The following is a 15,533-nucleotide window of genomic DNA, read 5'->3' on the forward strand; positions in this document are numbered from 1 at the left end:
TTTATACTGATGGTCCAAATCCAAGTGATTGACTGAAATAAACACAAACAACCTGGTGGCTTAATAGAAATCTTAGGACGAAATAAACTGAATTGAATTTTCAAATAAGCAACATAAAACTTCCCGAGGGTAATGAACTGTAACCAAACCATAAAACATTTTAGTTCAATGGGGAATTTTTTTTTTTACACAAAATTGTTATAAGTCAAATAGTTTATCCTGTTTAAGAATAATATAATCAGTCTCTGTTCAATCTGAGTTACATTTAAAGAGCTTTCACACTATGTTGGGAATAATTCATATTTAGTCCCAACAAAGTGTCAAAGCAATCTGTAGGAATGTCACCTCAATCCCAAATATGCAACATTTGAACAAAAGAAATGTCTGGAAATTTAAGTCATAGTTTTATGGTGGAGTATATTTTATTTTATTTAATCACATTTATTGGCATATTAGGCTCAAACCTTCGAGCTTAGATATTTAAAAACAACAGCATTAAAGCTTTTTTTCACTGAAACTTCAATGTTTCTGGTAAGTTCGGGGTCTGCAACCTTTACATTCCAAGGAACAATTTTTCTCCTCAGTTAAGCTAAATAAAACCCATTTAGAGCAGCAATAGCAAGTCTTACATGGCCGTTTGAAACAAATAAATGTTACATTTTTGATAAATGTATGATTTTTTTTTGCCATTTTTAAAGAACCACAGTAAAAAAAAAAAGCATAAACTTTTTGCAAGATGAATACATTTTCTCTTATTGGAAGTTATATTTTCATGGTAAAAATGAGAAGTGCATATAATTTCGAACTTAATAACAAGAAAAAAAATATATATGTAAATATATGTTTTTTTTCCTCATGACTTCATCATGATTGCTAATGTTTCACATCTGCACAACGGGGTCGTCTACCATCTCCTCAGGTGTGACGAAGCTGTTGCTGAAGAGAAGATGCTGAATGCTCTGTATGTCACATTTTACAGATTATTACTGCATCCAGGTACAGATTAAAGCATACATAAGTACAAAATAGATGTTTTTATATAAGAAAGGTTCTGGATATAAACTCATAAGCAAACAGGAGCATCACAGAAGACGTCTCGCAGTTTTGCCACAAAATCACTCTGAGTTAAATGCTAAAACAGGGGTGTCAAACTGATTTTGGTTGAGGGGCCGCATTCAGCTTAATCTGATCTCAAGAGGGCCACACGAGTAAACTCATTGCAAGATTAAATAGAACTAATAAATGTGGACTTGTTGTTGATTTTTATATTAAATTAATTTCACTTTTACACAATATATTATGAATAACCTCAGAGTTTTAATAGAAGTATGTGCAATTTCAACAATACTTTTACCCAGTTAAACATTTACTTGTGCATTATGCATAAGAACTGATCACAGTGATTGTACAATGTTGAAAAACATTTATTCACATTTTTTTGGAACTTAAAAACACTGTCCTGCATGCCAAAATACATCAAACAGATAAAAATTAAGAAATGATTTGAATGTTTCCACACCTGAAGCTTAATCTGCTAATTAAAACACAGCGCCCCTCGTGGACAATATAGGAACTGCAGATTTTCAATTAAACAAAGTACATGTTTTTTTCAATAATTGTTTTATCATTCTCTTCCTTTTATCTCTTTTTCTTTCACCTTTTGTTTTTTCTCTTCTTGTTCTTCCTTTCCTCTCCTACTTTCCCATTGTGGTGTCCATATCATTTGAAATATTCCCCGCATGAATCATAATAAAACTATTCACATTCATAAATCAAGCAGAGCACTATGGCAAAAGCAGTACTGCTCCACTTGTGAAAGTCAAATCTGATGAGCTCTTTTTGGCATTAAGACAACAATTCTTATTGCCACATTGCCAGACAGGACACTGGAAAAAAAAAAATTATATTGATAATGCATTTAGCCACAGGCGGGCCGGATTCAGCCCGCGGGCCGTATGTTTGACACCCCTGTGCTAAAAACTTAGATAATAAGACATGTGGTTACATCCAGAGGTGCAGGTTAACTTTGTTAACCCTTCATCGCAATGCACAGTCCCGCCATGCCGTCGTGACGTTTGACCTGATGGATCATGAGGAGGGAGATGAGCAGGCCCATCAGCTGGAAGGACAGGTAGACACACAGGTGGTGAGTGAAGGAGACGACTTTAGGCGACAACAAGGAACATCGTTAGATACTATCTACAAGATGTGGTCATAACCCATTAGGTGAACGCCTGCATAGGCTGGCAGGTTCTTATTTTGGTATATTAATGTAAATATACACCAATCAGGCTTAACATTATGTCCACGTGCTTAGTAATTCTCCAACCTTTTTTTTCTGCCAGAACAGCCCTTTAAGTCCTGGATGTTAGAACCTGGGACCTCCAGGGATTGTCTGAAAGTTGCTAACAGCATATTTGTGCTATATTTTGTATATATAAACAAGTACACAATCATTTATACTATTGTAGATACAAAAACATTCCTGACATAATTTTTTTTTTTTTTAAATCCTTATAAATGGTAAAACTTTGCCATCTGTTGGTAGCAGGGTGACCTACAGCTTAACATGGAAATTACAGGATTTAATAAGGGATTTTAAAGTTTTACTGTACAGTCATATGCTAATAAGCAATGGAAACATAAAGGAGAGTATTGTTGGGACTCACTGCAATGACACCAAATCCAAAAAGGATGCCTATGACAATCTTGAAGTGATAGTTAAATTCTCTAAAGATGATATCCTTGCAAGGCTGCAGAGGAGACAAGTAGGAAATAAAACAAGGGTCATGAAGTGAAACATATCCAGAATATAAAGGCAAACTTGTTTACACTGAATGAAACTCTAATTCAATACCTTGGCATAGATTTGATTTGGTCCAGTGGATCCCTGTAAGAAAACAAGAGCATAAGGTTCTAATAGTGATGTTCTGAGAGTCACAGATAAAGCAGCTGGTTGGTTTAAAAAACAGAAGAGCTGCACAGAATCCAAATATGAGATAGAACCAGAGATTTAAGTTTGCTCATGAAATCTGACTTTGGCATAAAAAGCTGAAAAGCTGTTCAGTTAGCCAAGATTAGAGAAACCTGAAGTCTGAAGACATGCGGTTCTGGTCCAAAGTCTCCATCGACTCATCTTAGACACGAAAATCCTATTAATTGAGCTATTTTGGGGATTGCAATTAGTTAACATCTATGGATTAAAAATCTGAACGAACGCACAACTTTTAATTTATTTGGTATTTTCTTGAATTCATAGCAGCTCAGAATTATGCATACAGACTCAAACCCAGCTGATGGCAGCTTGATCCTCAGCACCAACAAACCCCCTGCATCATTCTGGCTGAACCGACAGATTTCATCTAAAAGAGTTGGTTTTGTGACAATGCGGTATTTTACACGCTGACCTTTGTTAAAGTGAATCCAGAACTTTTGGACATTTTTTATCCCACTCAAAAACCCAGTTCAGATGTGTGTTTGAAAACTTTCCCCAAACTGGAACGTCCAATCAAACAAGCTGTTTGCAGGTGAAGGAGGAAGAAGGGGTCCCCTACTTTATTATTCCATTCGCTGTGTGTGATACTGCAGCACCACATCATGATGCCGCCTCCACCGTGCTTCACAGCTGATACAAGCATTTAGTCATTGTGAGCAAAAGCCTTTTCTCCAGCAGACGTCAGACTTGTTTATATGAGCAGCACCAGGTTCCCTGTCTCTTCCATTAAAGATGAATATCTTTGGGTCTTGATGCATAATCTTAACCCTGTGCATTAGAGAAAATACTAACTTTGTCCTAACCTTGAAAGAATGGTTCAAATAAATCGCTAAAAGCCCAGGATTGAAAATGAGATTCATTGCTAAGATGAGTGGAGGGAAACATCTGTCCAGAACTGAATATCCGGTCACCAAATGGCTCTGTGTGTTGATATAATCAAGACTTTTTGTGCTCAACGTACCGCGGGCCTGGCTTTACACGTAGGCTTTCCGTCTGCATTAGTGCATTCGCAGCTTGGGGGTATTTTTGTACCCCAGTCATCAGCACTGATCACTCCACAGCAATGAGCCTGCAATCACAGACTGATGTTAGAAGACTCTCTACAAAACATAAAGGTATGATGTGCCAAAAAGTAAATGTGTTCCGTAAACATGCTCCAAACAATGATCAAGTCCTACACTTTGTTGTAGAATCTCGAGCCCGGCCCTTGTGATATTTCTTTTCATGAAGACGTCAGCAATTTCTTTGTCGTCTTGCTCAACCTGTTTTTTCACCTAAAAGGTAAAAAAAAAGCCTCATTAGCAAAACTCCAGACTGTTGCATGCACAGCATCATCAAACATTTTCTGCAGATTACCGTGTCTCTTATAACAGCCGCAACTATTCCCAAGATCAGCATGATGATCATTCCAACCCCGATAAAACCTGCAAACTGCATCAGAAACAAGTTCAGGTCATGCTTTGCTCATTTCCTTTCAGCACTTGGACTCTCCTACGTACGATGCTGAGGAAAAGGCTCTTCTCAGAGCAGGCAGCATAGATTCCCAGAGAGGAGATGCCAAAGATCCCGATGGTAATCACCCAGAGCCAGCCCACTCCCGGACCTCCAAATTCTGACGTCTGATTGGACACAAATAAAGAGTTACAGCAAAGACGCAGATTGAGGAACATCACTGGAAAAATGGTGGAAACTAGGTTGAGATGAAGACTTTAACTCAGATGTTGCCAGAAGATGTGCTGAGTTTTGTTTATTGCTTTTCAAACATGCTGTTGTGAATTATGGCCAAACATTTCTACTGTGATTCATCTGTTCAAAAATATTCTTAAAGTTTATCCAGCGGTGAAAACCTGTCCAGAGAGAAGAGTTTCTCTCCTTCGATGTCCTGACTAAAAGGTTTTCTTTGAAAGATACTCTGAAAGGCTAAAAATATATATCTATTTCCTGCTGAACTAAACCTTCAATATTTTTAAAGACAAAAACATGCTTGCTGGATTTAGCCAAATTTAATAGATCATTTATATGCAGGCATGAGTCTGTTTTTGAGTAAAACGTGCAAATATTTGTCTTTTTACAAAAAGAAATAAAAAAGAAAGACAACGCATGATTATCAAAGATAAATACCAGGGGTCCGTTCTTCGTACGTGGCTAACTCAGTTAGCAGGATTTCATTGTTGACGATTTGGCATGATCTTGGATCGTTTGGTTCTTCGAAAGACATCCTGCACTTGTTGTCATAGCAACATGTGCGCCAGCTTAAACCTGCTCGAGAGCAGGCTTATTTCATGTAAACAAGATTAGATCACGGCTGTATAAGCGGAGGAGATTGGGAAGTCTGTCATAGCTATGTCTATTTTTACAACAGCAACATGTTGCGGAAGGTGCAAGAATAATTTGCAGAGTTTTTCAAATTAATCGCGTATTGCGCAATAGACAGCATCCTTTAGCGCAGCGCGACAGTTTAATTGTAGAGAGATTTTTCTTGGTGGCTGTTATAAACAGACACATCATTTAACAGTGGCTTTTAAAGAAGAAAAAGTGATGTTGGAGCCATAAATCTAAAATATTTAAGTTATTTGTATGATAGTTTGCTTTTTATTTTTTATCATATTCAGGAAGAACATTTGTTCGGGCCATTTTGTTGTGAAGTTTAGTTTACTTTCAAAGGCTTGCTTCCTGTCGAGCCGTATATTGTATTAGAAAAAACTATGGATGGATTATCTAACCACGCAGCAATACAGTTTTACCGTGTACAATGTGGATGACTTGGAAAAAAAAGATTTTCATTTTTGGATAAAGATTTTTTTTTTTGTTAAAATTCCCAGTTTGCACATGTCCTTTACTTCCAGTGTCTAAGGAATGACACTAATATTGGATCTCTTGACATAACAAGTGCCTTTTTAAAATAAAGTATAATAATTAAAGGCTACCATTTTGTGGAATATTCTTGTATTTCACTTTTACTTGTCCCCATGTTCTAGTGGGTCCTATGGAGGCTCTGACATAAAAGAACAAAGTAAATATGAAATTATTAAAATGCAAAATTCATACTGTAGAAAGTGATAGAAACATCTACCATGGACAGTATTTACGCATTAATTTGTCTGCTGCTTTTTGCCAGCCCTCTCTCCTGGCTTTAGCAGATTTTTAGGTGTTTTAATTAATGACTCAAATTCGGCATAACCTTCCATTAAAAGCTCTTGTTCTGCAGGGAGAAAAACTGTGGGTGTTCTTTGTTCATGCTGAACAGCCAATAGCAGCGCTGCTGATAATTGTTCCTACCATCGACACATTTCCCCTTTTAAACAAATGCATGAACGCGCAGTTGTCTCAGATAACTCAATCCAGCCATACTAATCGTAAACAACAGGTGTGTTAGAAGAACCCAATTAGCCGGATCATGATTAGCCGGATGAAATCATCTTAGATGTCTCATTTGATCTTGGATGTTTTAAGCAACGTACGAAGAACGGACTCTAGCTCTGTAAGAAGCTTTGTTTATTTTGTTTGTTTGTTTGTTTTTTAAAAGTTTGCATCTGCTTCCTGTGTCACATTAACTAGTAACAGTGTAACACGTTTAGTGCTCTTTGGTGCCCCCTGTCGGTTCAGAGCTTAAATGACTATCCACCATTCCATGCAGGCTACAGAGAAAAATTTACCTAACAAAGATGTTTTTGGGCTGTGGGAGGAAGCCGGAGTACCCAGAGACAATCCACACATGCAGGGAGAACAATAGGCCCGTTTACACCACACTTTTTTAACCGAGCCTAGACCAGTCCGAGCTCGGTAACCGAGATAACTCTTGTGTGTAAACGGTCAGCAGACTGAACTGAACCGAGCTAAACATAACCGGACCGCACTAACTGCGGACCAGTTCCCTAGTGGGTCTCGGACTGTTTTTTTTTTTGACCCGGTTATCTGATAAATAGCGCATGAGCAGACCGCGTCATCCCCTTACAGTCAGCTGACTGTCCGCAGGTTTTCCGGCGTGTCTGGCTGCACGTCCCGATTCACACTCCATTCACACAAATTTTAGACATTCATAATAATACTAGCTTCTTTACCGTGCCACACAGTTTCCAGAGATGATTCTGCTTAGCAGTGTGATGAACCTCAGCGTCTGTCGTTTCCTGCGTCTGTAAATTCTTATTAGACGTTTGTTTGTCTTATCCACGTCCCAAAAGCCGACTCTGTCTAACCATAACATCCTGAATGTTACGGGTACCGCCATTTTGATTTGCTCGGTCCCGCCTTCAATTCCAGAGAGCGGTAGTACCGCAGATTGTCACTAGGAGGAGAGGAGCAACCAAGGAACCGAGATAACTCTTGTGTGTAAACGGCCATTTTTATCCCTGTTAACTGATCCAAGCTCGGACTGGTCTCGGCATGGCTCGGTTTTTAGGTGTAGTGTAAACGGGCCTATAAACACTCCGCGCAGAAAGACCCCAGGCCGGGATTCAAACTCAGGACCTTCTTGCTGCACGGCAGCAGGACTGTTTAGCTACCCCCCCTTTATTTAATCTAAGGACACTCAGCACATTTTGAATTTCATCAAGCAATTATTTGTTATTTTCAGATGACTGTGAACAAAATGAATCTAATGATTTTGTTATTGTTTACCAGGATTGGGGAAGCAGTGACCATCGCCGCCACAGCTATCATTGCACATCCGAGGATCTGGGGGCAGAGAAGAAAAACAAAATCAAACCAAAGTAACATTGCTTTGAGTCAAATCCACATTGGATAGTTAATGTTGAGTCCAAAATAGTTTTATCTCACGACAATTCTATCCCTTCAAGCAATGAACAAGGAAACAGACATTTTATTTACATTAATTTTCTTTTGATTATAATTTTTTTATCCATCCATCCATCCATTTTCCGAACCGCTTTATCCCTCATGGGGTCACGGGGGGTGCTGGTGCCTATCTCCAACGTTCACTGGGCGAGAGGCGGGTTACACCCTGGACAGGTTGCCAGTCTGTCGTAGGGCAACACAGAGACAAACAGGACAAACAACCATTCACGCACACACTCACACCTAAGGACAATTTGGAGAAGCCAATCAACCTAACAGTCATGTTTTTGGTCTGTGGGAGGAAGCCGGAGTACCCGGAGAGAACCCACGCATGCACAGGGAGAACATGCAAACTCCATGCAGAAAGACCCAGGGGTGTACTTGAACCCAGGACCTTCTTGCTGCAAGGCAACAGCACTACCCACTGCGCCACTGTGCATACTGTCCATACGTTTATCACGTATGCCTCCCTCTATCACGCTAGAGGGAGGCAGAGAGCCATAACTGGACTGATGTGATGCTGCAGAAAAATGCTGCAAATGAAAAAAAAAAACTGTTGTTTTAAAAACAGTCTGGATAATATGATCTGCAAGCAGGGACGTGCAGAGACCGTTGGAGGGGCAGGTGCTCAAAGTAAAAGAGGGCACATGGGGCACAGATTTAAAACACGATACAGAAGCACACCTTGCTATACAACCGGTTGAAATGTACCAACCCATACTATAAAGAATGTAACATGGAATCAAGGGCGTAGGTTTGATTTGAACTTTGATAGGGACACTATTGGTCCAAAGCTTCATTGGTCCTACGCAATATGCATGCTCCTATTTTTTGATGCTTGATTTGAGCATTAGGATGCGTTTTGCCTGTTTAAAAAAAAAGGCAGCATTATTTGCTACATTTATACTAATTTTATAAGCACGACACACACTAGATGCTGTTTGTTTATCTTTAAAGCATCACAGGATCTGATGAATGTCGAATTGGGACTTTTTCCCACTTTGAAAAAGTTTGCATTTGAACTTACCAGCAACAGAGACAGATGGTAAATACGTGCCTATTAAACCAAATATATTCAAAATATGTCTGTTGTCTAGATTTATCCTGTATTTTGTTTTGAAGATATAGAAATGTGCAGATATAAACCCCACCCTTATTCTTTTTTATCAAAGATACTCTGTCTGCATCATAAAACACAGCAAAATTATACATTTAAGGGACTGCAAATAAATGTATTGTATTTACTTTGCACTGGAAGTAGAAGTGTCACTGACAGCATTTCAAATTTTAAATTCAAACTTCAACAAATGTACTACTGGGTTGTAGTTGCTCTGTGTAGCCCATTTCATGTAATTTATCTTAACATTCCAAACACATTTCTTACATCATATATCTGAAGTGTAGAATAGATAACAGTTTCTCATTACCTACATATTCTCAGACAACTAATTATTTCCCTAACAATAGTGAGTTATCAATGTTTAAATGTGCAGTAAATATGAATACATAAGGAGCATGGAGGACCCAATACTGTACTTTGAGTAAGATTAGTGACACTAAAACTGATCTGTTACATGAGTGGTTGTCCATTTCATCATTGAAATGAGAACATATTTATATACTATTGGGATATACTAGTAAGACTATTAAAGAACAGCAGATTAAGCTTTAAGATATGTAAAGATTACCCTCGTAATGATGAAATATACTGTGGACTAAATCCCTGGTGATGAGAATGTCTAACTCCGCCTCTGGTTTGTACTCATTTACTAATAGACAGTGTGGAAATCTTTGTACAATAAAACCAATGTAAATGGTGTTCCTCGGTTTTATTTATCTTTATTCTAATTATGTCTACAATCAATGAAAGCAACAATAACAACGAAATATGGTAAAAAGGAAACCCTCACTTTTTCTTTTTCAGACAGCTGTGGCTAAGAATCTGAACTTTTAATAGCATACAGTCTTTGCTTTTCCATCTTTCCAGCAGTCATCAGAACTCCTGCCTGGCACAGAATATTTAGTTTTATAAAACAGATTAGGTTTCTGTTGATAAATGCATTATACTTCAGAATTAGATGCTATTTTGAGATGCTAATGTTGGTAACTTACATTTCTCAAGTTCCACAAATCCAAACAGTCTCTCCTGCTTCTTTACAGAACTGCACTCAGCAGCTTTCACCTATTTTAGTGCTGATAATATTTCGTTTCTTAACTGGGACTAGTTTTGTTGTCAAGTATTAATTGTGGTAACGGCAGTATCCCTGTATGAATCGAAATTTAAATCTTGCGCTCCAAGCAAACAGGCACGCGCACACCCGCTAGAAATCAGAAAGAGGGAATGCAGGATTTAAGGCAGTACAACCAATGAGAGTGGAGTTTTAAAAAAAAGCACAGAGCACTGCCCCCTCCGCCCCCCTCTGCACGTCCCTGTCTCCAAGTATAAGTAAAAACTTTTCCCACAGTTCCAAATAATCTTATTTCATTCATTTCTATATTTTTTGTATTCATTCATGATTAAAATTAAAATTGCTAATGACCTGCTTTTATTTATTCACTGTCCTCTTTGTAGTACATTTTAATTTACTGGAATATAGCGGCAGGCAGGATCAAATAACATGTGAGTATTTAATGTATAAGAAAATATGATTAAAACTATGGTAATTCACTTTTTAACCCTTTGTCTTACATTTTTGTACCAAATAACCAAAATTTTATTTCTCAAACTGCCTCTCCCAACGTTTTTCTTCTGTTTCACCAAAGTGGGAAACAAAATGAGCCCGAAATCTTCAGTAGAAAGTAGTAAAATCTCATTAAAGAGAAAAAAACAGCAGGAGGGGTCGATGGGTGGACTGTAACAGACCCCCAGCCCACACACTGTCTGTTACTCAAAGTCTGAAGTCAGGGTCTACAGAACAATATTTTGATTAAACACATCAACATTTTGTACATTTTTCATTCCCTTGGTAGCAATTAACTGATTATATTCATAAAAACACAGCAAACTTTTAAAAAGAACATCTACAATTATTGTCAATTGACATTGTTTGGTGACTAAGTTAGAAATTAATTTCAATTATTGTTAGCTAGCTTACAGAAAAAAGAAAAAACAGCAAACTTTTTCCTTTCATTTACTTACCAAAAATAGGATGTTGAAAATGATAAAAACCCACTTGAGGAACCCATTAATTTTACCCATCGTTTCTCTTCTCTTTGACCTGAAGGATCAGTGCAGGGATGCTGTTTGGGTGTGATGTGAAAAACCAGCAGTGGAGAGTTTATATGGCGATGGTGGTTGGGGGGGGGGGCACAGAGCGGCAGCAAATCAACGGAATTTGTCGATAATTTACATTTTAAGGAAGACTCGTCACAGTGAGAAGAAATTACAGTAATAAGGTGGTGGGGAAATCTTTTGTCTCTCCATTTTTTATCATTTGAGAAATTTGGTTAAACTGTTTATAATGAACCCAAAATTAAAGACAATGTTTGTATTTTGTGAAACCTATAATAACAGTAGGGTCATATAAATAATAAAAACATTTAGCCTGGTCCGACTAAAAAGGGCTTGAATGCTGTTAAAACAGATAGTGTTTACTTGTTTTTCTACTTGAAAAACAAGTAAACATTATCTACTGTAAGGTAAAACAGTTTATCATCAATAAATGCAAGTAATTATCTGAGTTTAAATACAAATCAGTGATTAATGAACCCGTAACTAATCGCCCCTAAATCATAACAAAAAGATTCTGATTGACTTTTTCTTATTGTCAAACTGGTTACCATTTGGTCGACATGTAATTTCTTCCCATTCATAAGAGACTAACTGTCGCTTAGTAATAAACTGTTTATTAAAATCTGCATCATGATTATGTGATTTTTACCAACAGTTAAATAACCTGAAATAATAATTAGCTATTTATTGAAAAAATAGTATATTATTACGTATGTAACCAGTTAACTAACCTATTGAGTAATTGATAGTTATTGCTCATTTATAAAGTAGGAGTTTAGCCTTAAGTAATGTTGACAAACAATGAACTATTAACTATATATGTTTTAGCTATATCTTCAGAAAGTTGGAGATTATTAGCTATAATTATCTAATAATGAATTAAGTAAAGTTATGTTTATTCATTATAGCTGTTTAATAAAAATGGTTTATTATCATATAATGTTAACCAGGAATTAACTAATAATTATGTAAGATAATATAAGAAATTGCCTGAATGGGGAAATTCAGGCTTGATTGTCGCAAAGACAAAGATGAAGTTACACACAATTTATAGTAATGAAGAAGAAAAAACTGATCTAATCTAAAGTTAGTTCTAAAGCAACAGAGGATGAGTTTTATCAGAAACACCAAAGTAAAAGTAAAAATAACTACCAGGGTAAATATTGCACAATTATTGACCAAATGGCAAACTCAAGTAAAAATATCAAATATTCAACAGTGTGAAAAAATAAAAATTATTTTTGGTCTGTAGTCCAAATCTACTTCTCTTTATTACGCCACTTCAATGTCCTTTATGTGTTTTTTTTCATGAACCGCATGAGACCCTTTTTATGTTCGAATGAGGTATATATTTTTATTTAGTTATTTTTCAATGGTTAGACTCTATTTTTTGACTATAAATTTTGCAACACCTGTCCCGTAGGTTTAAAAAAAAATGTCTAATCTTGTCTCAAAATTCTAAACTTGCTGATGAAGTACAAAAAATTTGGTAATTTCCCTTTTTTTGTCTTGACTGCTCATGTCATCACAGTAGAGTCAGCATTCTCAGAAATCAAGACCTTTTTCATTTCAGGTAAATTCTATTTGATTATAAGCGCAAATTTACAACACGTCTCATCTCAAGGTAGTTTACAGAGTTAATTCAATCAAATCATCCAAATAGATTGATAAAAAGTTTTCTTTGGAGAGGTCAAAGACGACAGAGCCGAGGAAAACCATCTGACTGGACTGAATCCTCCCTGTCCAGGCTGGGCCATACCTTCTGCTCCCCTCTGCTCCCTCATTGTTAAACCTGAGAGAAAAGAGGTGAACAAAGGGAACACAAGTAGTGTGAATATTAAATAAAGCTACACCGGAAGATTTGCAGTATTTAGGTTGCAGCTCAAACTTTGAAAGTTAAAAAAAGCCTAAATCCTAAATGGTGTAACGAAAAACAAAAGATTTGCCTCCCTTTGTTTTAACGTGTCCTGTAGGCATATATATATATATATATATATATATATATATATATATATATATATATATATATATATATATATATATAGAAAGAGAGAGAGAGAGAGAGAGACTCATTCTAGGTCCGGGGAGCAGACTATGGATTATGGAGAGCATTGCCTCCATCCTCCATCTTAGGCTGTCTTGACTCTGTTTCTTTTGAGTCTATCTAGTTTTGTGATGTATTATTTAATGTTGTGTGTTATGTTTTGATTTTCTGTGTTGCTTTTGTGGTTCTTTTATTGTTAAGGACTTTGTGGTTTTTATGTGTTTTACACTTACAGTTTACTTACTTATTTCCAAAATTTGTTTCATTGAATTTTAACAGTGAAGCACCAGAAAGGCGCGCCTCCCTCCATTTTGCCTTTGTTGAAACCGAGCTAGAATAAAGGCTTTTGGCTGTCAGCCAGTAATGAGGAGCTACAGTGAGCCTGAGGAATAAAAAGTATAAGTCAAAGCCTCAAAGCTTTCTCACCCTCAAGAGATCCCCCCCACAGATGTGTGAGGTGGCCCTGTTGCCACAAACTGAAAGAGAAGTGGAAACCACAAGCAACTGAGTCATAATTGTGCCCGGTAAGTTAGCTTTTATTTTGAAATCCATTTTGTTTTACCAGAAATTGCGCTAATATTGTTCATCATATAGTTTATCTACAGCTTTCACTTTGTAGAGCAGGGGTGTCAAACATACGGCCCACGGGCCGGATCCGGCCCGCTGAACAATTTAGTTCGACCCTGTGGCTAAATGCATTATCATTATTACGTTTTTTTTTTATTTATTTTTTTCCCAGTGTCCTGTCTGGCAATGTGGCAATAAAAATTGTTGTCTTAATGCCAAAAAGAGCTCCTCAGATTTGATTTTCCCAAGTGGAGCAGTACTGCTTTTGCCATAGTGCTCCGCTTGATTTATGAATGTGAATAGTTTTATTATGATTCATGCGGGGAATATCTCAAATGATATGGACACTACAATGGGAAAGTAGGAGAGGAAAGGAAGAACAAGAAGAGAAAAAAACAAAAGGTGAAAGAAAGAGGAGATAAAAGAAAGAGAATGATAAAACAATTGAAAAAAACATATACTTCGTTTAATTGAAAATATGCAGTTCCTATATTGTCCACGAGTAGCGCTGTGTTTTAATTAGCAGATTAAGCTTCAGGTGTGGAAACATTTAAATCATTTCTTAATTTTTATCTGTTTTATGTATTTTGTCATGCAGGACAGTGTTTTTAAGTTCCACAAAATGTGAATAAATGTTTTTCAACATTGCACAATCACTGTGATCAGTTCTTATGCATAATGCACAAGTAAATGTTAATTGAGTAAAAGTATTGTTGAAGTTGCACATACTTTTCTTAAAAACGCTGAGGTTATTCATAATATATTGTGTAAAAGTGAAGTTAATTTAATATAAAAATTAACAACACATTTATTAGTTCTATTTAATCTTGCAATGAGTTTACTCGTGTGGCCCTCTTGAGATCAGATTAAGCTGAATGCGGCCCCTCAACCAAAATGAGTTTGACACCCCTGGTGTAGAGCCATAATAACATATATCAATCAGAAATTGTGAATGTTTTAGCCTGTAACCTTTCAGGTTAAGATGAAAGATGTCTCAGGACAAACATAAAATCAAACCAGCACAGATGGTTTATAGATCAATCAATCAATCAAGTTTATTTGTATAGCCCTTTACAATAGCCGAACGATACCCAAAGTGCTTTACAATAGAGCCATAAAACAATACATAAGACATACAAAACATACAGATACAATAAAAAGGTGCTGTAGAGGTGCAGTGCTGCTGGACGTTAAAAGCCATTTGAAAAATACATAGAAAGGAGCAGACAAAAGGAGGAACACCTAAGAGACCGTGTTACCCAGGTCAGAATTAAATGCTAATTTAAAAAAGTGGGTCTTAAGCTTCGTTTTAAAAAGGCTGAGATCAGTAATGCTGCGGATGTCAGCATGTAGTTTGTTCCACAGTCTGGGAGCAGCGACGGCAAATGAACGATCGCCCCACTGTTTAAGTCTTGACCTAGGGACCTCTAACAGAAGCTGACATGAGGAGCGCAAGGCTCTGCCACTATTACGAAAAGTTAAAATCTCAGACAAATAAGAGGGGGCCAAGCCATAAATGGCTTTAAATACATACAGCAGGAGTTTAAAATCAATTCTAAAATGAACTGGAAGCCAGTGGAGAGACGACAGCACAGGGGTAATGTGTTCGTGTCTGGACGTGTTGGTTAAAAATCAGGAAGCACCGTTCTGTACAAGTTGGAGACGAGAAATTGATGACTGACTGAGACCAACATAGAGGGCATTGCAGTAATCCAGTCTTGAACTGACCAAAGCATGGATTGCCTTCTCGTGATCCTGCTGACTAAGACAGGACTTGACTTTGGCCAAAAGACAGAGTTGAAAAAAGCTTGAGCGGACAACAGAGCTAATCTGTTTGTCAAATTTGAACCCATTATCAAATGTTACCCCAAGATTTTTGACATGAGAATTAAAAAGGGGGC

General features: G+C 37.1%; 2 protein-coding genes across 2 annotated transcripts in view; both read right to left on the reverse strand.

Annotated features, from left to right (window-relative positions):
- Positions 1–726: 726 nt before the first annotated feature.
- Positions 727–15,533, reverse strand: part of LOC118566597 (tetraspanin-8-like) — a 34,138-nt gene continuing 19,331 nt past the window's right edge. Inside the window, exon 10 of the mRNA XM_036149107.1 lies at positions 727–1,124. The gene's annotated coding sequence lies outside the window, so the exon portion shown is untranslated. The remainder of the gene's footprint in view (positions 1,125–15,533) is intronic.
- On the reverse strand, positions 2,490–11,029 carry LOC105923622 (tetraspanin-8). Its single transcript, XM_036149111.1, has 8 exons — positions 10,929–11,029; positions 7,613–7,669; positions 4,495–4,614; positions 4,352–4,426; positions 4,174–4,269; positions 3,957–4,064; positions 2,858–2,890; positions 2,490–2,753 (listed from the first exon to the last, which is right to left on the reverse strand). The coding sequence occupies exons 1-8, from the start codon at positions 10,986–10,988 to the stop codon at positions 2,625–2,627; spliced, it is 678 nt and encodes a 225-aa protein (XP_036005004.1). The 5' UTR covers positions 10,989–11,029; the 3' UTR covers positions 2,490–2,624.

Source organism: Fundulus heteroclitus, chromosome 17 (genome assembly GCF_011125445.2).
Source record: "Fundulus heteroclitus isolate FHET01 chromosome 17, MU-UCD_Fhet_4.1, whole genome shotgun sequence".
Lineage (NCBI taxonomy): Eukaryota > Metazoa > Chordata > Actinopteri > Cyprinodontiformes > Fundulidae > Fundulus > Fundulus heteroclitus.

What these genes read in the sequence shown, in the direction of transcription:
- LOC105923622 (XM_036149111.1), bottom strand. Translation starts at nt 10,988, where the DNA reads ATGGGTAAAATTAATGGGTTCCTCAAGTGGGTTTTTATCATTTTCAAC. An exon ending in TTTTCAACATCCTATTTTTG is followed by an intron (nt 7,670 to 10,928) that starts GTAAGTAAATGA and finishes CTCTGCCCCCAG; the next exon opens with ATCCTCGGATGTGCAATGAT. An exon ending in AGAGCCTTTTCCTCAGCATC is followed by an intron (nt 4,427 to 4,494) that starts GTACGTAGGAGA and finishes TTTCTGATGCAG; the next exon opens with TTTGCAGGTTTTATCGGGGT.